A 25,946-nucleotide genomic window follows, 5' to 3' on the forward strand; every position below is an offset into this window, starting at 1 on the left:
CTAACCCGAACACTGGCAGGCTACAGGGGAAAGTAGTTTTGTTAAGGCTGTGTGGGCGGGACAAGCCACATAAGCCTCATGATTGCCTGGGGTACTTCTTACATAAGCACTACCCTACACGTCTGCACTGCTACGGGATTCCTACGAGACCCACTGCAATATCTTGCTGTGTGGGACTAATTTTCAGTGTTGTGCATGGAAGTGGGCGCGTAACCAGCCTAAATAAAGTAGAGCAATCACTAAATCGAAAATATAAACTATACAAAATGATAACAGTAAAACTATTAAAATAAATGAAGTCATTTTAAAGAGTTGTAAAGCAGCCAATCATCTGTACAACATGCAGATTCTCGTACCTCACAGAGACAGCAGAGCCTTCAGTCCAATGGCCTCAGCTGCCCAGCAAAAAAACAAAAATAACCGCTCTGTGGTTTAATTCCTGCTTTGTGTTTACTGCCATGTTATTTCAGCAGAGGATGATGTATTTGTGATGTCAAATTTTGGATGTCAGTTTGACTTGACGGAACTGAGTGGGCGGGAGCGGGACAAAATGTCTCGGCTGCAAGTGGGAATGGCATGAAATCTTGCGGGAGCTGAAAAAACAGTCCCACGCAGAACTCTACCACACAGTTTACTTCAAAAGAGGAGAATTCTGGTGAAATGCATGGGGGGTACGTTTGTATCTGTAGTTCAGTTCTCAGTTCTGATTTGCTTAGCATTCATACTGAGATATTTGACAACAAACCAAGACATGTAAACAAAAGTCATGTGGACCAAAACACATTTTGGGCAGTTTTTATATCCACCAAACTTCTATAACCGTGCTGTACTCTGGCTTGACTGAACTTGTTTGAAGATTTATTTATATCTTGTTTTATTTTTATCTTGTGATATACAGTAAGCCACGAGATTGCAATAAAAATAATAAAATGCAAAATGACAGTAAATAACAGTAAAATATCAGCTGTATACTGTGACTCCACACTCACCTGCACAACATTACTGTGATGTAGCTGTTGTTCTGCTCTAGACTTACAGTAATAATCTGTAATTAAAATACTCTAATCTCTTGTATTTCTACACAACAGCTGTAAAGGTATTGCTCTATAAACAGTAATTTACTGTAAATGTACATATGACTAAATTGACCTTTAATTTTATCAGACCAATATTTTTTCTTTACTTAATCCCTTTACTTAACACTGCACCGGCAGGCCCAGAGTAATAAACTATTCTTACACTTCTATAACCTAAGAATAGCTCAGTCAGTTTGCATTGAAGTTCCTGCAGTTACTGAATAATACGCTTTACTATGTAATATATGTAAAGGCTGAAATTTTATTTAAGGGATTAAATAAATGAAAAGATAAACTGAAATATGTTTTGCACTAAATATGCACAGACTATCTGAAGTCAGCATTTTTAAGTGCAAATACACAACAGAGAGTTTAAGTTTGCTTATAATTTGCACAAAACTGACACAAAACTCAACATACACTACAGTTTTTTGTGTACAACTCTGAAAAAATTCTGGTGTAAAACTTGAAAAAGCTTTGAAACAACAAAACCTCATCAGAATCATTAGAATAAAAATGTTTTTTAGTAAAATGTTAATGTTTTTTTTTAAGCACTGAACTACTCCTTTAACTCAAAGAGAGATAACACAGTGCTGCTAAACGCTCCAGTGCGTTCTGGCCATTTAACAGCAGTGTGGAGAAATGTCACGGTGCCGTGTGCATGTGTTGCAGTAGTATAGCTCAGTTTGACAAGCTCTTCTGCTCAGTTCATTTACGGCTTGAGCGGTTTCTCCATTGGCCCTCCCCTGAGGACTGCAGCAGCAGTGCGAGATGACCCCCCCTCGCCCCCCATCACCACTGCAGGAGCAGTGCAGAAAGAGAGAAACACTGCAATTTCCCTTTAATCCCACTCACTGTTACAGTTCTAACATTACAGTTCTAAGGCTGCTGAGCACTGCAGCTACTTAAACTCTTCTCAGACTGTTGCTGATAGCTCTGTTACAGATGGGCATCTAATATTAGGCAGAGCACGAATCTACACTGAAAGACTGCAACATCCAGCAGTATTTTAATGGACTGGTAGAACTTATATTAAGCTCTAATCTGTAATTAAGATCTAATTCTGATCTTGTTATAAGGTTGTTTAACCCCTTTGTGCTCTATTAATGTTACTATCTTAGAATAGGAGATATTAGTCTATAATTCACCTCAGCAAACTCTCCTATACACTAGTTATTGAGGTTGTTTATGGACTAATATCTGCTATTCTAGCATATGCTGGTGTTTATTAAGGTCATTACAGACTAATGTTTTCTACTCTAGTGTGGAGAAGTCTTTATTTAAGTCATTTATAGACTTATATCTTGTATTCTAGTGTAAAGGAGCATTTATTAAAACTATTTATGGACTCATATCTCCTACTGTAATGTGTAGGAGCATTTACTGAATTCATTTATTCACTAATATCACATATTTTAGTGCATAAGAGTGTTTATTGAGGGTGTTTATGAGTTAATATTTCCTACTCTAGTGTGGAGAAATGTTTATAAAAATCATTTGTGGGCTAATATCTCCTAGTGTATAGGAATGTTTATTGAGGCTGTTCATGGAATAATATCTCCTATTCTAGTGCATAGGGGCATTCATTGAGGCCATTTATGTGCTAATATCTCCTATTCTAGCATATGGTAATGTTTTTTGAGGTTGTTTAGGGACGAATATCTCCTAGTGTACGGGAGCAGTTATTGAGGTTGTTTATGGACCAATATCTCCTATTCTAGAGTATAGGGGCATTAATTGAAATCATTTGTGGTATCAATATCTCCTGTTCTAGCATATGGGAGCATATTGAGGTTGAGTTATGGACTAAAATCTCTTATTCTAGTATATATGAGTGTTTATTGAGGTTATTTATGGAGTAATATCTCCTATTTTAGTGTATAGGAGTGTTTATTGAGGTATACATGGACTATCACCTCCTATTCTAGTGTATAAGAGGGTTTATTAAGGTTATATATATATATACTATTATCTCCTATTTTAGTGTATAAGCGTGTTTATTAAGGTTATATATGGACTATTATCTCCTATTTTAGTGTATAAGCATGTTTATTAAGGTTATATATGGACTATTATCTCCTATTCTAGTGTATAGGAGCATTTATGCTGCAACTCATTAGCTGAGAGATATTAGGCTACTATTAAGTGTAAGAACATGATTATGCAAAGCACACAAAGGTATGGCTGCTTTAAGCAAGACAAAAGACTACTACACAGTGAGTGGAGATGAAGATAAATTGACGTAGAGGCAGTTGTGGCCACTGATGAAGTAATAAATGCAGTGAGAGTCGAGACCAAATGTTACTGATCAGTGTTTGTGTTTAATTACATCTGAGACGGTGTAATCGATAGAAATAAAGCAGCGGTTCACTCCCTCAGCTTCACTCTTAATCACCCCCGCGTCCTTTCATTACACTAAATAAGGGCTGGTGTGTCGTTCTGTCACAAATAATGCCAGTCTGTTACATTTTCATTCAGTGACATTAACTCCAGCGCTGGAAGGAATGCGTGGTGAGTTTAGCAGAAATAAAATTAGACCCGAGTCTATAAATAAATAAATAAATACATAAATAAATAAACACAGCTCAGAGCTGGATTCGCCATGACAACAGAATACAATGATGGTTTCTATTTATGCAAAATAGGTCAGACTCCGCCCACACGGGCAGGTCATTTCCCATAACCTTTCAGGAGTAATTGTCTCTCTTTCTGTCTTTCCATCTTTCTTTTTCTGTTCTGTTGTTTTTCTATCTTTCTTTCTCTTTCTCAATCTTTTCTCTCTCTCTCCCTTTCTCCATTTTAGTTTGTCTCTTTTTCTAGAATCTGCAAATTCCACACAATTTCTCCACTTGTCTCATATATATATATATATATATATATATATATATATATATATATATATATATATACACATTTGTTAATAATTTCCCGAAATAAAATTACTGGCTTGAAAATGAAAACAAAATTCAGGCTGAAACCAAAACGTTTACATAAAATAAACATAGGTAGATGACTGCAGTATGTAGCTACAAAATATGTCATGAAATCCAGCATCCTTGACAACAGAGAATCCATGGTCATCCATTACTGATTTCCAGTGGATTCCATTATTGTTAGTGATTCTTTGCTTTTTGTGGTTTGTAAAAAATCAGTTCATAGAGTGAGTGTAAAGATGGTGTCAGCATGCAGGGACATGTTGTTTTGCTGAATTCTGTGTATTAAATAATGTTTTCAGGTGATAGCAGTCCAGAGTTCTTGGATGTCTTGATGCTCCACATGAACAGAGATATATAAATCTTGGGTATAATGTTCATCATAGAATCTGTGAAAAAGTTACACGTGGCTGATATTTTCACATTTTTTAATCAATTACTCATTTTCATTAGCGTTAAAATTATTTGTAAAGTGTCAGATTCTGACACTTCTTTGTAGGTCTATATAATATTTGTTATTTTTGTAAAAAAATGTAAAGTTTGTAAATTTTTTCCAAGTTCTGTAAATAAAAGTTTTGACCACTTTCTACCTGGATTTTATTGGTGGCTGAAAATTTTTGTGCATCCCTATTATATATACACCATAACTGTGACTTTTTTGTGGTTTTAATCTAAATGCTTCAGCTAAACTGATGAAACCCATGCATTAGCATTAGCTTAAAATAGATACTATCACACATTTGAATTTGAGTCTAGACAAGCAGGCTCACCCTCTGACCTTCATGTTTAGAGTTAGTTAGTAAAGTGGGCTAAGAGCGCGTCTCTTATCCTCGATCTAAAGACTGTACGGCGTCTGCTGTGTAACACGGGTTCTGATCAATTATTCATCAGCGTAGATAAGACTGAACACGGTCTATTACGCTCTGCAAGAGATCCACTTTTAGATCCTTATCCAGCATGATAGCAGGACAAATCCCATTCTGAAACGTGCCGAGGCAGAAGAGCACAATACTGCACCTGAATTTACAGCAATTGAATTCAGAGCAGAACAAAATAGTTCAGGTGTGAAATAACATTTTATGCTAGATGGTTTTGTAATTGTAACCTGTTAGCACTGCTAGCTGATACTTAAACATTGCAGTAGTCATTAAGTGTAGTTAAACTACATCAAAACCACCAGACAGAGAAAAATATGCTGGTTAATTATAATTAAAAAGCACCTAAACTACAATTGAACTGCTTCAAAAGAAGCAGCATTTGATTGTGAATTGAGAGTTTTATATGCAGTTTCATGTCATAATAACCCAACATAAGTGGAAGTGGAGAAATCATGTGGATTGTAACACTTTAACACTTTTGTTTATAAGTAAAACATAATGTTTTATTAAGATTGGAGTTTGATGAAAAGTTATTGTTGTGTGTACGATTAAGAAAGCATCCTTTACATTTTTGTAATTCATTTCTTAATTGTTAATTCAGACTCGTGCCTCAGGGACTAGAGACTCGACTCACAGACTCAACTCAGGCTTGCACTTTAGAGACTCGACTCAGACTTGCACCTCAGAGACTTGACTCAGACTCACATCTCAGAGACTCAAGACTCAACTTGGACTCACACTTCAGAGATTCGACTCAGACTCACATCTCAGAGACTCAAGACTCAACTCAGACTCTCACTTTAGAGACTTAAGACTCGACTCAGACTCGCACCTCAGAGATTCGAGACTTGACTGAGACCTCAGAGGATTGAGACTTGACACCTCAAAGACTGACACCTCAGAGAATTGACTCAGAATCACACCTCAGACACTTGAGACTCGACTCAGACTCGCACCTCAGAGGCTCATGACTTGACTCAGGCTCACACCCCAGAGACTCAACTCAGACTCACACCATAGGGACTCGGGACTCGACTCAGACTCACACCTCAGACTCAGCTCAGACTCACACCTTAGAGACTCAACTCAGACTCACACCTCAGAGACTTGAGACTTAACTCAGACTCACACCTCAGAGACTAGATTCAGACTCACACCTCAGAGACTCAAGACTCGACTCAGACTTGCACCCCAGAGACTCAACTCAGATTCACACCTTAGAGACTCGACTCGGACTTCCACCTCAGAGGCTTGAGACTTGACTCTGACTCGTACCTCAGAGATTCGAGACTCCACTCAGACTCACACTTCAGAGACTTGATTCGTCTCGACTCAAACTCGCACCTCAGAGACTCGACTTGGACTCACACCTCAGAGGCTCAATCTCAACCTGTAACATCTCTCGTATATGCTAGTCTAATGTTAGTATAGTGTAAATATAGCGTATTCTTGGATGTAACTTCTACATTTAAATATTACAGCAAAATAACAATTTTCTAAGTGTCATCTCTGAGTCTTGAGTTTAAAGAAGCCTAATGCTCTGAAATGGAGATCAGACTAAGTTAACTAAGACTAAGTTATCTGTGAAAAATGTGCAATTCATCACCCATCGTCCACTTCATTGTCAGAAGACAGTGCTGAGCTAATTGACACCTCCAGGCTGAACTCCTACCAGGAGGTTGAGCTGGTGGGTTTAAATAAGGAGCAGTTTCTCACTTCACTGTGGAAGGTTTAAGCACAAAAGCTGTTTTGTCCCGCTCAGGAGGCTGTGTTGGGAGCAGCGGGTGTTCATCCCTGCCTAGAAAAGGCTGTTTTAATGGGGTCATGTGACCTGTCAGACCCTCAGGCTTTTTACTGGACACCCCCCACCACCACCCGACTTTTAGCACACTTTCACATCTCTCAACACAGGAACCAGTAGGCTGAATTTTCAGTTCCACCTTAAATCTTTCAAGTGCTAACATTAGCATTTTAAGCTCATGAAATGTTAAATTCAACACTCATGTCTGAAAAATGTTTAAAAAATACTTCAGACCACTAAAATCATTCCAAATGCAATGTTAGATTAAATTAATAGATTAGTCAATCTAATTAACCATTTTGTTTAAAGGGCTAATATCCTATAATTGTCTTGTATTTTAATCTTTTCCCTTAAGGTCCACTTACAACACGTATATGGTTTTGCATACCAAAATCAGTAATAATTCCTCTTTTTTCCCTCAGAATTAAAAACTGTTTTTGTTACTTTGCCTTTGAGGCTCATATATGCAAATGAGCTGTTCTGATTGGCTGTGCCTCATTCAGAAAGCAGTGCAGGCTGAAACACTCCTTATAACTTCAGGATCAGTGGGCGGTAGGCTAAAAAAGGTGGGTGTATGTAACCACAGTAGGCTAAAATAGGCGGGTGTATGTAACATGCTACACCAAACTGTTTTTTTTTTTAAAAATAGACATCTTTATCCATTTTTTTATATTCACTTACAACCAATGGGATGACATCACTGTGTTGCACATTACATAGAGGGGCTGGACAAGGATGCTCCTTCTCAGCATCTTTATCTGCCTTTTTTGGAATATTTCGCAGTAGCGATTTGACAAAACTACATTACATGTATTAAAACTAAAAGTATAACCTTTAAGATGAGCTTTTATGCAGACGAAGCGCTGCTATACATGCAAAACATCTAAATCGTTACCTCAAGTCATAAATCTAATAAATAAATTATTACGCTATTTATTGCACAAAATCAAGACAATCAGATAATGAAATTCAAAATATCTGATTCGATGAATTTCCCGATCAACCTAATCAACAGAATAGCAGCAATCAGAAAGTCCTCAAAATCAACTACCTTTTCACACAACTACACTCTTAAAAAAGATGGTTCTTTAGGAGTTTTTTCCCAATTTTATATACAAGTTTATATATATCTAGTTCCACTAGTTAGGGCTCCCTGAGTCACACGACACCACCAGCACTAGGAGGGTGAAGCCAAACACAAGTATCAGCTAAACACACTCGGAGGAGAATGCTAACCACCAGTTCTGTTAACACACTGGCTAGCATAGCGCTGAGTGATGGAGGAGACGCATTCTACCCACCCAGAGAGAGAGAACAACTGTGCTCTCTTGGACTCCCGGACACGTCCGGCTGTAGCATCACCGGGGGACGAACTCCTGATGATAGGACCAATGCTTAGACAGTTGTGCCACACAGTAGCCCTTCAAGGGTTCTTTGGTGAAGAAAATGGTTCTGTGTAGAACCACAAACACTCTTTGCATGATTAAATGGTTCTTTGCATCGTGAAGGGTTCTATATAGCACAAAAAAAGGTTCTTATATTGTGGCAAGATTGATATCGAATAGAAGAACCCTTTTTGGTGCTAGATAGAACCCTTTTAAAAAAGCTTCTATATAGAACTACATACAGAACATTCTCCATCAAACTAAAGAACCATTTCACGATGCAAAGAACCCTTTAATCATGCTAATGGTACTTAATTAAATTAGATATCCTACAAACAGATGAAGCTAAAGTCTAGATACACTGAATTTTCACATGTAAGTCAATTGCAATATGTCGTTAAATATATTCACTTAAATGAGCAGATTTGAGATTTCAGTATCCAACTTACCGGCTATAAAACACGCCTGTTTTGATAATACAGTAATCTCAACAACTCTGGAGGCCTGGCGGAAAATATTTAAATGAAAAAAAGTTCAGTATTTTATAACATGGGCCCTTTCATAGCGTAGAATCTTTGTAGGTGTCTATCATTTATTATTTATAAATGAAGGATAAAAGACGAGAAGGCCGAGACTGGACTCACTGACCACTGTTTTACAAAATCTAAAAGACTTTTACTGTGTTTATTACAGTGCGAGTCAGGAGGAGAATCAGAGAGGGAGATAAAGGGAGCGCAGTGAGAGTGCTGGGGGGGTGGTGGGGGGATAAAAATAGACTAAAGTTATTACTCATTTCCTCGTCTGAATCCGTGCAGACTGTCTGTCTTCACAAGCAGCTTTATTGCCTCTAACTCAGGAGGACGGTCTGTTTACACCCGTCAGTGTCACTGCTGACCGTCACACACAAATATCCAGCCAAGAGTGGCTCTGTGCTCAGAAACTGACCACTGATGAAGAGATCTACACTTTTTTAACTCATGAGGCAGAAAAGACAAGATAATATAAAAACAGAGAAGCTTTTAAAAATGTATTTTCTGGGGCTGTAAAATGATTAAAAATAATTATTCATCAGTAATTCAGCTGTGTGGTTAATTGCAATTAACTGCATTGTTTTGTGTCGTTAATTGCGATTAATTGCATTCTTTTGTCTAGTTACTTGCAATTACTTGCTTTCTTTTTTGTGGTTAATTAATTAGTCACATTTGAGATTAATCAGATTCAACCTATTTGCTGAATTTTGACCCTACATTCTTAAAAAAGCTGGTTCTTCAAGGGTTCCTCGGTAAAGAAAGTGGTTCTATATAGAACCATGAACACTCAAAGAACACTTTACATGATTAAAAGGGTCTTTGCATGGTAAAAGTTTCTTCAGATTGGTGGAGAATGTGTTGCATATGGTTCTGTATAGCACCAAAAAGGGTTTTTCTATTGTCACAAGCTTGACATCATCACAATAGAAGAACCATTTTGAGTGCTGTTTAGAACCATAGACAACACATTCTCCATTAATCTGAAGAACGTTTAACCATGCAAAGAACACTTTAATCATGTAAAGGGTTCTTTGAGTGTTCATGGTTCTATATAGAACCACTTTCACAGTTACTGTTTATTTACTCACTTTAACACACTGGGGAAAAACAGAATATAAAACGTGCCATACCGTTTGCATGTTATTTCCCCAGTGTGTTAAATTCAGTGAATAAACAGTAATTGTGTATTAAGTGCAGAAGTGTGTCTCTGTAGAGGATGTGTTAACTTTTTTACACTCAGAAAATCAACAACATGGAATTTGACCAGGTTGGGGGGGTGAATCTACTGCCATCTGTTGGCAGCTGATGGTATTTTTCGGTCATGACCAAGATCTAAGGATCACAGGAAATTATCTCTCAGGCCTCCAGATGCTTTCTAATATCCACCAGTACAGACAAACATCAGGCTTGAGCTTCAGCCGCACAGCATATTGTTTATTAATTGATTTTAGCTTTTGTAATGCTGATATCACAAATGGATTCAATATGCAAATGAGGCACAAGCTGATCAGTAAATAGATGTTTTACTGTGTGGTGTGAGCATCTTAATTAACATTAGATATGTTTCTGCAGGTGATGTTAATGATTATTCATACAAACCGATTAATATAAATCTTTTTTGGTTAAAATAATAATAATCAAATAATTAATAATGAATTGTGCCTCATTCAGGGATTCACTAGTTGCAATCTATTTGTGTGAATCTTGAGTTTCAAAAAGTGCTCTAAATGAATTATTGTTGTTATTATTATGTGTCAGTCTAGCATCCGTAGTGCTGAGTGAGAGAATCACTCTTTCTGACACGTTTAGTGTTGTTCTGTTATATTTGAATGAAGCAGCATGGATTTATGGCATAAACAGTGAAGTTCTGTGTCATTTTGTGTGACATTAATATTTTCAGAAGTCAATAAAGTCAGAACAGCAGTGAGAAAGATGGAAATGACTACACCAAAATAGTCTGTTTGTGTTGGTTATTTGCAGTCAGAATTGAAGCAGAAATGAATAAACAGCTCACATCTTCTCTCCAAATGATTTAGCAGTGAATACAGTTGACAATAAGATAACAAAACTGAAGCGTCTCCCTTTGGATCGGCCTTTAATGGTGAATGAGGTTTGCTTGGTTATTTGGTGTGGATGCAGCAGAGCAGAATCTACAGGCAGATATGCTTTACACCTGAATCAAACTGTGTGGAGTTTTTAGACCTAGATTGTGTGGTTTCTAGTATTTCTAATAAAGTGGCCAGTGAGCATAAACACAAGGTAGGTGTTTCTAATAAAGTGGCCAGTGAGAGGAAGCACAAGGTGGGTGTTTCTAATGAAGGGGCCAGTTAGTGGAAACACAAGTTGGGTGTTTCTAATAAAATGGCCAGTTAGTGGAAGTACAAGGTGTATGTTTCTAATAAAGCGGCCAGTTTGTAGAAGTACAAGATGAGCGTTTCTAATAAAGTTGCCACTGAGTGGAAGCACAAGGTGGGTGTTTCTAATAAAGTGTCCAGTATATGTAGGTTGTGTAAAGTAGTGCTGTCCCAGTTTCTCTGTGATATTTCAGGTAGACTGACTCCTCAACTATCACTCCTAAGCACTTAATCTCAAATCCTAGCTGGACCATCATATTTAAAAATGAAGGAGATGATATTTGAAAGTTTCTCAGAGCAGTGTCTGTGGTTTTCCCACAGAAGTGTTCAGACTCGCAGTGTCGTGTTGTTTTGGAAGAGCTGACATTCTTTACTTGCATTTTTTTGAAGACAAACAAAACAATATTGTTTCCAGATGAGCACTGCATTATCCCCAGGGCACGAAACTTTTATCAGTTGTTCCTTCAGTTTCGCAGTTTTTGCAAACTATATATATATATATATATATATATATATATATATATATATATATATATTGCTGTTTTTGCAAGATCTAAATAACTTCACATTTATAGTAATTTGTTTAGGTATTGTGAGAAAGAAAACATGGTTGATTGTTAAAAACTGAATTTTAAAAAGCTGAAAAGGAATCTCTAAACCTTTCACAGGCTGGACACTGAAAAAAGGGCTGCAGTGAATTTATTTGAAAAAATTGTGAAATTATGTACTAAGCAATTTTAAAAGGTAATACCACCATTCTTTCATTCTTTAATTTTCTGAATAATTAAGTGGTTAAGATCTAAACAGAGTCGTTCAGAGTGGTTTGGTGTGAAATTCTTCTTTCTACAGAAACTTACTGAGTCAGAATTGTTCACAGTGGTTGTGATAGGAACCAGAAGTCCACCTCTAAAAGCTCCCTCACAGAATTGGTTATTACATGAAATGGTTATGAATACACTGACTGATGTCTGAGACACTGTTTTATGATAGTTTTAAGAAGATTTGGGCCTTAAACTCCATTCATGGTGGAGAGATTCATAATATGCAGGGTGTTGTGAGGCAAAATAGTCCCTGTAAGGAAACTTATTATTTCAGATTTTTCACTATTTCCCGATCATCAGCATTTCATATAAAGCTCAGAAGACACGTGTAGATGGCGACCCCTGGTTCCTATCAACACCACTGTAAAGAAATCTGAACCATTTCACACCAAACCACTCTGAATGACTTTCCTTACATGCTAATGAATGGAGTCTGAAGAAATTTTGAAGATTTTGTTGTAATTTCCCTTAAACACGTCACTCTTCAGTATGTGCATGGTTGTGGATTGTTTTCTAACTGGCATTCTTTGCGTCTGAGAAAGTTGCATTTTTTTGTCGACAAACAACATTATATTGTTTCCAGATGGGTCAGTAGTGGCCATGACTGCAGATCTCCAGCTCTTTGCACTGTTTCCTCTTTAATAACAGCGTGGCTTTGCGGTGCGCTGAAGCATGCGGGCTATAATTTTAACATGCATACTTTTCCATCTGCTCAGACCAGGGTGATAAAACACGCTCACGTTCAACTTATTCTCCTCTCACTCAGCATAGAATGAACCATAATGACACAATACAACACTTATGACAGTTTACCAACCTCTGTTCTGCCCTTCAGAAACAAAGTAGTGTCTAATATAGATGTACAGAAAAGACATGTTTATATTTGAAGGAATAATTGAGTGAAAAAAATTAATTCAGCCAGTTTCCTACATGAAATGTAGTCAATCAGCCAAGCTATATTTGGTATCTGAGGTATGCTTCTTCAGTTTTAGCACTGGAGCTATGGAGCTAATGTAGCTAATAAGAAATGGTAGCTTAGGTAAACCAGTTAGCATTGTGCTATCTGCTCAGTTTGATATTGTATGACATATTGAACAAAAGTATGGACAAAATTCAGGCTACTTGGGTAATCAGATAATAGGGACACTCTGGGTCTAAACAGGCAGTAATCCTGCCATTTTTTGTTTTTTTTTAAGTTACAAATTTCTGAAATGACAAACAGGGAGATTTCCAGTTCAGCGGTCGCAATATCATCAAAATATCCAATGTTTTTATCTATGAAATATAAAAGGTGGATCAGTTTCAGTTTCTTGTTTTTTGACCATGGTAAGTGCTGTACTGTAATGAACTATGGTGAAGGCCGACTGATAAAACTGGGTACTAACTAAATAACTTTAACTGAGTAACTTTGTAAACTGTGTCAGAAAATCATACAGTAGCTACCATGGCAAGTGAAGCTATGGTAAACTATGGAACTGTGACACTTGCGAGTGTCTGGTGGAGTTTTTACACAGAAGTGTTCTTTAAAACTAGGCGAGTGAGTGGTAGAGGTGGTCAGTAGATTGCAGCAGCAGCCCCCTCTGTTGGCCAAAACAAGCACAAAGTGAGACGTCTGCCCGTCTGCTCTGCTGCCAGGTCTTTCTTTGGGGACTTTTCTGGGGACTCCAGCGCCGGACAACGGGACGTCTGACCACCCTAATCCAGTAGACAAAGAATATTTAAATTCTTCATTTCACCAAGCATAGTTGGTTTCAGCTTTGCTCCAAAGTGTTTTACTGGCGTTTTGCAGGTTTACCTGATCACTTGAATAATCAGGTAACAGCCAAAATCTGATAAGGACCACATAATTAAATCTATTGGAGATTGTTGAGGAACTCCACACAGTTTGAGGCGAGTATGTTGTGATTATCGGCATGCAGTTAGCATGATGCTACATGATCTCTGACAAGATCTTGTACATTTGCAAGACTATGCCTTAAAGTGACAGATCAACTTACTAGCACTGGAAACTGTTACAAACATCTGGTTTAACATCCACCATACAGTCAATGACACAACCAAAACAAGCTAGCTAGCAGCATGTTATTGTTAGCTATCCTAAGCTAACGTTACCTATCTTAGCTTAAAACATTTCCCAAAATTTTTCACTTTAGCTTTGTTTTTTATTCTTGTTCTTTAGCAGCCATGACTCTTTCAGCTATATGTTACAAATACTATATTTTTATATACAGATGACAAGCACGTCTTGGCTGATCAGTTATATTTGGGGTAAGAAGAAAAACAAAAGTAAAATGAGGTACTTTTGCCAGACTGTCTCTTTAAGGGGCCGATTACGTACATTGCAAATGAGTGCTAGCACCCATCTTAACCCTCTGGGGTCTGAGATTATTCTCTCGATTTGTTCAAATCTTCTTAAACTCTCCTTTAAAGGCTCTTCATATAACATGATACTTGTATGTTTCATATCTAAATGCTCTGTTATCTTCATCACTACTTTCCAAAACCGCTGCAGCAACTCAGCAGCTGTAAACTCTCTGCACACCATTTCACATGAGTCTCCGATGTGGACTGAATGAAGAATGAAGGGTTTCCGGCATGATGGGTCAGTCCTTAGTGATTTCCTGAGTGTCCATCGGTCAGTTTCACGCAAAAATGTAGACGGACACACAAATTCCACACCAGTTCCACATGGTAAGAGGCAGATGACGTGTGTCTCTGCCCCTCTTCATAGCCTCAAAACCTGGATGTGAGTCACATACAATCTTGTGATAAGATGGAATGGAAAGGGCGACTCTACAGATTCAGGAAATGTTTAAACTGTACTTCTGCTCTGGATTATCACAAAGACTAAGAATATCCTGTAGGATATGGCCATTTATGTAATTTCTAATAGACTTGATTATGTGGTTTGTAGGATAAAGTATATTGCCAAAAGTTTGTGGACACCTGCTCATCCTTGTGAACATGTTTCTCAATGTTTGTTCCAAAATCAAGAATGTTAAAAGAAGTTCATTCTCCTTTGCTGCAATAACAGCCTCAACTCTTCTGAGAAGGCTTTTAGATGTTGGAACATTGCTGTGAGAATTTGATTGAGCATTAGTGAGGTCAGGAACTGATGTTGGATGGTCAGTTCTGGATCATTCCAACTCGTCTCAAAGGTTTTCGATAGAGCACCATCACTCCACAGAACGCAGTTCCACTGCTCCACAGTCCAATGCTGGGGGGCTTTATACCCCTCTAGGCCATGCTTGGCAATGGGCATTGTGACCTTAGGCTCATGTGCAGCTTCTCCAGGTGTCCCATTCTATTGGTGATTTATTATAGTGAATACACAACCTGTAAGTGCATTTGAACTACTGTGTCAGCAGTGGGTGCACCTTAATGCAGCTAAATTCACTAATAAGAAGGGGTGTCCACAAACGTTTGGACATATGATGTACATTAGCATAGCTAAAAACAGCAGCAGGCATCCAGTAGTCTGAATTTTGTCTGTACTTTAGTATAACAAGGGTCTGGCCTTCTAAAACTAACACAAGACATATAAGCTAGCTAGAGAAATGCTGTTGTTAGCTAATGTTAGCTTTTATTTACTTGAAACATCCCCGTTTTAACATCAACCTTTCTGCTAAAGTCATCCAGCTTCATTCTCCTCTAGTGACTCACACACAGTTGCATATTAAATAATGTATATTTTGAATATATTTGTAGCTGTAAGAGTGAGTCATTTCAGCTGCTAGTGGAGAATGAATCCGGATGGCTTTAGCAGAAGTGAAAGGTTTTGGGAGATTTTTTAAGCTTTTGGACACGTGGACGCATGGACGGGGCACAGAGGGCCGTGTGGCTCGGCCTGGGTTGTTTTTGGAATCAAGAAATGGCTGCTTGAATATGACCAGTAAAAGAGCGACTCTCCACAAACCTCAGGCTGCTTCCCTCCCAGCCTGGCCAGGTTTCCACAGCCTGCCCACTTTTCTTCTGGGTGCATTTAGACAAAACGGCCAGAGAAATGCACTCTTTTACCTCAGGCTCTTCAGAAAAGAGCTTTTACACAAACTTTGCATGCAGTCGGCACAGAGTTCTAGTCAGCGGCGCGTCTCTCTAGGGCAAGTGTGTGCAGATTAGCATCAAGAATTAGCCTTAGCATTAGCCCTGACCAAAGTCCAGAGTTAGATTGTGACCCAGACTGGCGGTGGGGTCGGGGTTGTGCAAGGCCGGGGGGTAAGCGGGTACCAGCCGGAGCATGGCCTGGAGCTTAGTGCGCTGGGTGGAGTCTGTACTGCTCCACAGCACACGGCTAATGTGGGAGATTCTGCTGTGGTTGACACGGAGGTGCTACACAGGGAGGATGGGGTCGTGCCAGAGGTGCCTTAAGCCCTGCTTCTACCTGGGAGAGGTGTATCAGGTATGTGGCATGACCTTTAACCTTGGAGTTCTCTGCTGAAAAAAAGCATGAATTCCATGCTGGTCTAAGCTGGTTTATGCTGGTTTATTCTGGTCTGGTGCTGGTTTAGCTGGTCACCCAGCACGGTTAATAGAAGTTTTTAGCCGCCAGGTTAGAATGGTGCTAACTGCGTGCTTAAATCAGGGTTTGATGTAGTACATTTCTAATTCAAGCTGTATGCCAAGCTGCTAATACACCACGTCTGTTTTTGTGATGTCACGAAGACCAGTACGTTTATATATATCTACCTATTCAGCTTACAGCAGTTTAGCCCCGCCCATTCACATTAAAATAATTAGGTGTGTTTCAGCCCAGACTAAGGCACAGAGCTGAAAGGTACAGCCTGTTTAATTCTAAGGGATAAAAAATAGGTTGGAAAAAGGTCATGTAAAAACAAATTATGACGAATGTCATAAGTGGACCTGTAGGATATGGTCCTTTAAGGTAATCTCTAATAGACTTGATTATGTTGTTTCATTAAAGTACATTAGCAAAGCTAAAAACTTTGGCAGCCGCTCAGAAGACCGAACTTTAGTCCGTGTTTATAGATTATACAGTGTCGAATAGTGTCAGAAAATCATCACATAATCAAGTCTGAGATTTTGCTGAACTAAGTTTATTTTACATTTATGCCAAGTCATCCTTAAAGCTAAGTAACTTTATCTCATTTAGCAAAAAGAATTAATTTGTATGTTTTTAGAGTATCATTTCTTTCAATGTTACCGTTCAGATCATCATTTTTTAACTTGCTATACTGATTAGCCTCATAGTATAACATTAGTGTATGTCTAAGGAGAGTGAAAATAACATGTAACGTAGTTACTTTTCTAATCAACACTAAATTTATAGCTTTTTAGGGTTAGCTTATCATGCTACACTGCTCTCCCGCTCTCAGCTGCTTTATCAGTTCTGTGAGAATAATGTGAAAGCAATTTCTGTCTTTTTATTTATTTTTTGATCAATGATATTTGTTCACTGCCCAGTCTGAGTGCGTAGTTAATTGCTAACTAGCTAGCTGTTTAATAGGATTACATATAGCCTACATATGAAAAGAAGGACATGTTGCTACTTTCAAAAACCAGATAGAATGAAAATGATGGCTAAAAGTTTTCTTTTTTTACATAGAATATTTTACTGTTTTAAAAATTACGTTAATATAGTGTAGAGGCTTGTGTGTATAGATATAAAACCAACAGCAACACCACTGTGCCTGATAAACTCATAAACACACTTCTAGCATGTGTTAAGAATGACCCACCAAATAATATCTGGGTAGCTGCGCTCCTCTGGTCAGAAATTGACCGGTGATGAATGGAGTCGGGGCACTGATAAACTGTGCAGTTACTTGTATGGACTATGAGCTTTAACCCACTGGTTGGCCCTGAGGGCGCAGTTGAAATCCATAAAATCAGCATAACTCAACACCACAGAACCGAGTTCCCTCCTGACTGAACTAAATTTAGTAAGCATGGACAAATGTAGTCACATGGCTAAAATCAGCAGAACCGATGATTAACGTTACTGCACATCGAACACCACCAGAGACGTAAAAGAGGAAATGGTCACTGGTTGAAATATGAGTGCAACAGCTTAGCTGCATCCCAATTCAGGGGCTCGTTTTGTTTTAGGGAGCAAGGACCAGACAGAGAGAAGCATCTCCAGCTATAATAAATGAATTTCTGGCTCCGTCTTTAAAGAACTTTAAAATAATTTGGCAGGCACAGTAAGAGCGGGAACAGCGGTGCTGTGAGGCAAACAGGAATCCGCTGTAGAGTAGACCGTCTCATTTAGTTGTTTTGTGGGTCTACGCAGCCTTCGAAGGACATGCCTTCATAGACCACGTCCTTCTAAGGATGCAGTCCCTGAATTGGGACACAGCTCTTGTAACACTCAACATGGCGTCGGAGGAAGTCCCACCCTTCAAGAAAAAGAGCCAGTCAGCTTGCTTGCTACGTCACTAGCAGGAAAAGCCCCCCTCGTAGCCAGAACAAACCAAAAAATACATTTTTGTGTGTTATTGAGCCAAACATTACAAGCTGTTTATGAGGCTTTTGTCAGATTTTATCAGTGAATTCAAATATGTTTTTTTAAATAGTAATTTGACCTTCAGGTTAAAGTATTTTGGTCTCTCCCCATTCAGAAAGAGAGAGTTTGGTCTCGTATGGCTGTCTCATAAGTAATATGGCCACAGAGTGGACAGACTTACCTATAAAGACTTTGATACCAAAAACTCAAAACCTTTGTTGTAGCTCATATGTGCTATACCTGTGCTCTGACCAATGCTGTGCGATGCTGTGGTAGAGTTTACTCTGCAAAACCCATAACATCACCAAAACAACTGAGACCTGTACAAGCTAAAGTCTTTCTGATCAACTTAAAGCAATGATGGCAAAAAATACATTTTTCCTGATTAAAACAGTGCAGAACTTTTCCAATAGAACAACCAATAAGCATCTCTTTCTTCTCCTTTTCTTGGTTGAAACATCTTTAATAACGTGCCATTTCTTTAAATGTCACTCTCAGTCCACATCACTTCTGAAGAAGACTGCAGTCAGTCTAGTGTTAACATGGTGTTCTGGCTGTGGGAGCAGAGCAGTGGGCTGGCTGATGTTGACGTCACAAATAAGCCCATTATTTCCTGATTTAAAAAAAAAATAATAATAAAAAGTCTGCTTTTTCTTTCTGAGCTGTCGTTTGAGCTCTGATCTCATGCATTTTACTCTAAGTTCTTGTTTCTGATTTCCAAGTCAAATTAGCAGTCATGTATATGAATAACATGCATATATAGACGAGCATTGGTGTATGTGTGTGAATAGGTGCAGTGTAAATAAATAGATAGATAAATAAATAAATGACCCACCAGAGGACCTGAATTACTCAGGGCACCTGGCCTTCAACCCAGTCAAGCCTGTGCTTTAAATCGCCTCTTTGAGTGTCGTCTGTCTTTTATGGTCTTTTAGTGAGATGCAGTTTTTTGTTTCTATTGAAGGTAAAGAGCTTCAAAAGGAAATTCCACCCATTTTTAAAATTGCTCAATAAGTTTGAGTTACTGTTGTTTGCCTCCAAAAATGCAGCTTTCTTGCAAGTAAAGAATGCCACAATCAGAAAACAATCCTTTACAAACAAACATATACTGAAAAGCGATGCATTCAAGGGAAATTCTACCAAAATTTTCAACATTTCTTCATAATTCACTCTGTAATCAGAGTGATTCAGAGTGGTTTGGTGTGAAATGGTTCAGATGTCTTTACAGTGGTGGTGATAGGAACCAGGGGTCGCCATGACTACAACACAAATATAGACATTTTATTTACTGTCCAAAACCACCAGTTAGCCTACATCCCTGCTGAATGAACCCATAGAAGCCATTATGCATTTGCGTTGGTTCCTGATAGTTTTGTAATGTGTTTTGGCTTTTTAATGGGTTAGTATCACAATCTAAAGGACTCTAACGGTTTAACAGGTGAAAATGGCTGATTCCTAATGCATTTGATTGTTTCCTAATGGGATCTAAAGGTGTTCTACACAGAACTAGTGGTCTCTATTGGAAAACATTAAGCCAGTTCCCATTAGAAAGCAAAACAATTTGCTACATAAATAAAACATATTATTATTGCTTTTATTTTAATAATTATTATAATTATTATTATTATAACCATAAAACTTTGTGTAGCCTAACCATGGAAATGGATGTTATGTAACTATGTAAAAGGGTGTTGCATAACCATAGAAATTTGTGTAGAGTAACTAGGGAAATAGGTGTAATAATAATAATAATAATAATAATAATAATAATAAATAATCTCTATTTATATAGCACATTTCATACATTAAAAATGCAGCTCAAAGTGCTTCACAATACAAAGTAAAAACAACAGAGGAAGAAGAGAAAAAAATAAACAATATAAATTTAACAAAAAAAGCAATGGCAGAAAAGGGGATATATTTATAATAATTAAAATTAAAATGCACAAGATATGTATGAATAAACATGCAATAAAAATACAACTAACAAGAATGTAGATGTAAGATTCCAGTAAAAACAAAGGAAACAATAAAAAAGAAATAGTCAAATGCTGAAGTAAAGAAATATGTTTTCAACTGTTTTTAATGGATGTGGTGTAACAATGGAAATGGGTGTAGTGTAACTAAGGAAACAGGTGTAGCGTAACCATATAAATAGATGTAGTTACCATGGACACAGGTGTAGTATAAACATGGCAATGGATGTAGCATAATTATGGAAATAGGTGCAGCATAACCATTGAAATCTGTCTATTCCACTGTTCCATATATCAGTGGTGAATGTGTATATGGATGTTTATCATTAAGCCCAGGCTATAATTCTATTTCTATCATCTACATTATGACTCGCCTCCCCTCATCCTCGGTACTGTGCCTGTGGTTTGGGACAGTTAGCGTGAATAAAGGGATCTGATGAGTTATAATGATCTAATCTGAGCTGTTTGTGTGCAGATGACAGAGGGACGCCTCTGCCAGGTTCACCTGCTGGACAACAGGACACTGGAGCTGCTGGTTCAGGTACGACCGCTCACTGTAACAATCACAAAGCAAGTCAGATTGAAATGAAACATACCTGATATCATCTCATTCAAGGTTCTGATCATTCAGTATTTTGGGTGAGAGCAGATCTGCATTTCTCAAATGTCCTTTAAGTTATTTACAAATAAGATTATAAATAGCTAAATGTCACTGTATTGCATAAAATGTCAAAATGCTTTTTTCGTAGTGTAAAGATTATTTATACTCTAGGACTTTTGTTAAAGCTTTTATACTCTAGGACTTTTGTTTGATTCACTCTCTTTGTAAAAAACATACAATCAAAATCCCTTAAAGCAAGTTAAAATGTCAAAAAATCCAATTTACTAACACCCCACCAATTAGCATGAATTAACATGGTGCTAACTGCAGGCCTAAAGCATCACACACTCACCTGAGACTATGTAGAGTTGTTGTGTAATTTCACACTGTAAGGGCATGAAAAGATAAATGATTTTTTTTACCTTAACTATCATTAATCATGGAAATAGGTGTAGCATAACTATGAAACCATGAAACCATGGAGCTGAGGAAACGGATGTGGTATAACCATGGAAACCATGGAGTAACCATAGAAACTGGTGTAATGCAACAATGCAAATGGGCATGGAATAATTTTGGAAATAGGTGTAGCGTATTCATGGAAACAGATGTAGTGCAACAGTGGAAAATTGTGTAACGTAATGATGGAAGTGGTGAAGTGTAACCATGGACACCATGGAACTAGGGAGCCATGGAAATGGATGTAGTGTAACCATGGGAATAGATGTAGTGTAACCATGGAAACTAATGTAGTGTAACTGTGGAAATGGAAGTAGAGTAACCATAGAAATTGGTGTAACATAACAATGCAAATGGTTGTAGAATACTCATGGAAAAAGGTGTAGCATAACCATGGAAAAAGATGTAGTATGAACATAAAAACAATGAAAAGTGGTGTAACATAACAATTGAAGTGGGCATAGCATAACCATGGAAACGGATGTCGTGTAACCTCGGAAATAGATGTAGCATTACCACGGAAACCATGAAATAACGGAACTAGGAAACTATGGAAACAAATATAGTGTAAGCATGGGAATGGGTGTAATGTAACAATGAAAATGGATGAGGTGTAACCATGGAAACAGATGTAGTGCACATATATGATTGGTTGTAGTGTAACCACGGAAACTATCGCTTTAAACCCTGAAATACTGTTCTGAACGCCTGACAACCTGTGATGTCAATGAGAGTCGACAGCATGGAACCAGACGTCATTGAGAGTAAACAGTGGAGAACTAAATGTGCCAGCATGGATTTATTTGTGTGATTTTCACTGAGAAGTGCCACTGAAATTCAACAGAGTGTCTCAGAGCTGTTTGTTGAGAGCATGATGAGGTTAAGAGCTATTTTAAGGTTGGTCTGCATTAATCTTTAGAGTTCCTCCCATCACTGCTGGCTTATTCAGCTCACAGCAGGACTTTGCTGAGGGTCTGCACTCTCTGATCAGCATCCAGCTCTCATAAGAAGTCACAGTCGAGTCATGAAAGTCATACAGATTGGCTCTGACCCCAAACACTAGAGTGAGAAGATTTTGTCCAGCTGTCATGGTTGTAAATTGTGGAAGCTAAACTTCAAAGACGTTCCTCAAACTGTCTGTAAATACCTCCTCCGTTCATTAGTGTCCCAGAACTTTAATCTAACACAGTGATTTTTATAGTACCAAGCAAAAGTCAGAGACCTGCCCCCTTCATATTTGTGAGATTAGATCCCAGATAATCCACTTGCATAATGAAAGGGAAAGTCAAAGTGGGGAAATATTCAAAGTTCAAAAACTGATTGAAAGCTACAGAGAAAATGGGACTCCCAACAACCACCTGGAAGACCTGGCAGACACCAAAACTCTCCCCATCAGATAAACAGCATAACTTTCATCTTTGAGAGAGAGGATAAAATCAAGCTGCTTCAGATCTGAAAACATCCACAGGTCTTTCTGTCCATCCTTCCACTGTGAGAACACAACTCAGCGCTTTGAGAAAAGGAGACAAAGACATCAAACAAAGAAGCTGAACAATGGACTGACCTCCCCAGAGTCCAGACCTCAAAATCATTGAATGTATTTGGATTACATGCTTTTCATTTTGGCGCCCATGTTAATTGCTTAGCGCTTTCAAACAGGCTGTGCGTGCAAAGCAGCAGAGCATCCCAGATGCCGTACTTAAGCAGCACAGCATTTGGAGAACAGACCTGGCATGTGTCACACAGCAAAATACACTAAAATAAGCCATGAAAACTTAAAAAAGTGAAACAGAGTGAAACTTTTTCCTAATCAGAAGTCAGAATCCTGTCGACAACAAACAAACATACGATGCACTTTCATAAATTATATTTTTGTTGAGCAGAGTGGCTGATGTGACCATTTATCCGTCTGGAAAAAGGGATGATTGTATAACGTTCTTGCTGCTCCGCTTCGCAGAACAAACACTGCATGTATGAAAGGCCAGCGTTTTTGAGCTGTAGCACACACACTGCCACTTCACTCACGCCACGCAGAGTTAGGCCTAAGATTGAACTTTGGTACTTGGCCCAGTCACACTGAACACTCAAACAGCTTATATTACAGTTAACTGTTGAGGATTCTGTGTCAGTTTATGTTAAATGTGTTATCTGTTTTTTCCTGATGCTGAAAAATGAATCATTTTCATAATTGACTGGAAATTAAATGAATGAAGGGCAGTCTCTGAAAATGTGTATCATATATCATTTGTTGTTAGCAACCATAGCGAAACAGGAATTTCCAAAACTGGAGTTGAAAAACTGATGAAAAGCTACAAAGAAAATGGGGCTCCTAACAACCGCCTGGAAGACCTGGTAGACCAGTGTATGCATTTAATGGTTAGCATCGGTTTAGTTTTCCGTAAATACTCCGCTTTATGTTTGTCTGTAGCCAAAGCTGTTGTCGCGGGAACTCCTGGATTTAGTCTCCTCCCACTTTAACTTGAAAGAGAAGGAATACTTCGGCTTCACTTTTGTTGATGACATGTGAGTAACTTTATTCATTCTCACAGCCATTCACAGAAGACCAACATGAAATTAACCTAAAATGCCAGAAGCAGGATTTACAAAAGCTTTCCTAAACAAAAAACTTCTAAGACAAACACTAAGAAGTTCATAAAATTGGGCCTCATTCACCAACTGTTTGTAAGAAGAAATTTCTTACTTGTGCTGTTTTCACAAAAATTCTGACATTCGCCAGTGTTTTATTTGGGATTTGTTCTTAGGTAAGAAGAGAATCTACACACACTCAAGAGCGCAAATGTTAACAATTCTGTAGTTTAAGAACACATCATGAATCTGACGCAGACTGTTTTCTTAGGACCTTTCTCAAGAACACACTGAAGAAGAAACTTCGGAGGATATTGGTAAATGAGGCCCAATGATCTTAAAAAGAAAAAAAAAAAACTTAAGATGCACGCACTTTAAAACAATGCTTCTCCAAAGGTTCTTTAGTAAAGAAAATGGTTCTATATAGCATAACAATAAAGGAACCCTTTTCAAAAAGGTGTTATATACTGCACATTCTCCATCAATCTGAAGAACCCTTTCATGATGCAAAAAGCCATTTAATCATGCTAAGGGTGAGTTTTCATGGTTCTATAAAGAACAATTTTCTTTACTGAAGAACCCTTGAAGATCTTTTTTAAGAACTTACTCAAATATTTTCTTACATATATGATTCTATATAGAAACTTTTTTTAAAAAGGTTCTGTATAGCACAAAAAGGGTTCTGTTTTTGTAATGATGTCAAGCTTGAATACAATAGCAGAACCCTTTTTGGTTCTGTATAGAACCATTGTCTTTACTAAAGAAGCCTTGAAGAACAATCATTTTTCAGAGTGTAGTTTTAAAAGTGTGCCCTATTCAAGTTTTTACACTTTTTAGTTCAGTGTGATTTTTATGATGATGTCATGTTTCCACATTCTCTTGCTGTCCTAGTGGTCACTGTAAATGGCTGCAGCTGGACCGCAGAGTTCTGGAACATGACTTTTCCAAGAAGACTGGGCCGATTGCCCTCAATTTTCTGGTCAGGTATGTGATCAGAGCTGCAGAACGTGTCCCGTCTTACACTCGCCTACACACAGAGTTGCTTATCAGCTGACTCACGCTGGGAGAATCCCTGTTCTGAAATGGTAGACGTGATGCTTCATGACAAACGACAAACTCTGAAACCTCAAATTCGACTGTCTGTCATTAATACACCACTGACTTTAACCCTTAGAAGTGCTATACAAACAATTTCATTTACATCATTAATTATATTTAGTTGAATATAATGAATTACAAACCCAGTTCCAAAGAAGAGACAGTGAGTGAAATGCTGATAAAGACAAAAACAGTGATTAGTAAATTCTGTTTGACCTGTATTAAATTGAAAATGGTACAAAAACACAATAATTGCGGTTTTACCTTATGAACTTCATTGTTTTTTGTAAATATATGCTTATTCCAAATTTGATGCTTGCAGCATCAGTCCATTTCAGATGAGCTCGAGCCCAGAGAAGTCAGTGGGGTTTCTTGTTGTTATATGACTTCTACTGTGCAGAGTACATTCTTAACTTGCATTTGTGGATGAAGCATTGAACAGTGTTTTTTGAGTATTCCTGAGTCCATGTGCTGATCTCCATCACAGAAACATGCCTGTTTTAATGCAGTGCCATCTGAGGGGTCGAAGGTTCAGCATTCAGTTGTGATTTTTGGCCTTTTCCTTTACACACCGAGATTTCTCCATATCAATCTTTTGATGATATTATACACTATAGAGGCTAAAATATCTACAATCCTTGCAGTCTATCACTGAGGAACATTATTGTTTTATTCTTTGATTATTTGCAGATGCATTTTTGGCCAAGTAGCGAGCCTTGACCCATCTTCACTCATTAAACACTCTGCCTTTTCTGGATGCTCTTTTTATACCCAGGCATGATTGAATCACCTGTTTAAGGTGCAAGATGTTCATAATATGTTCCAAATCGTTTTTTTTTGTGAAGTGCTGCTTTATTACATGTTGCCCAGATGAAGCACAGAAAGATGGTGAAGGAGCACGCCAAAAATCTGGAACTCTTTGCCAATTAATATTCATCAGGCATCATCTGTTACCAGCTTCATACAGCAGCTGAAAACATTTTTT

The 25,946-nt window shown here is 38.0% G+C and overlaps 1 protein-coding gene across 3 annotated transcripts in view; it reads left to right on the plus strand.

Moving 5' to 3' along the window:
* frmd4bb (FERM domain containing 4Bb) overlaps positions 1 to 25,946 on the plus strand; it is a 72,484-nt gene that overhangs the window by 14,823 nt on the left and 31,715 nt on the right. Inside the window, exons 1-4 of one of the 3 annotated variants that reach the window (XM_036591769.1) lie at positions 15,969 to 16,177; positions 20,693 to 20,758; positions 23,706 to 23,800; positions 24,755 to 24,847. In XM_036591769.1, coding sequence (XP_036447662.1) covers positions 16,016 to 16,177; positions 20,693 to 20,758; positions 23,706 to 23,800; positions 24,755 to 24,847 — 416 coding nt within the window. In that variant the 5' untranslated portion in view covers positions 15,969 to 16,015. Of the gene's footprint in view, positions 1 to 15,968; positions 16,178 to 20,692; positions 20,759 to 23,705; positions 23,801 to 24,754; positions 24,848 to 25,946 lie in introns of those variants that run through there. The other 2 variants (XM_036591768.1, XM_036591770.1) reach the window with 2 other exon arrangements.

The sequence above is a fragment of the Colossoma macropomum genome, unplaced genomic scaffold (assembly GCF_904425465.1).
Source record: "Colossoma macropomum unplaced genomic scaffold, Colossoma_macropomum, whole genome shotgun sequence".
NCBI lineage: Eukaryota > Metazoa > Chordata > Actinopteri > Characiformes > Serrasalmidae > Colossoma > Colossoma macropomum.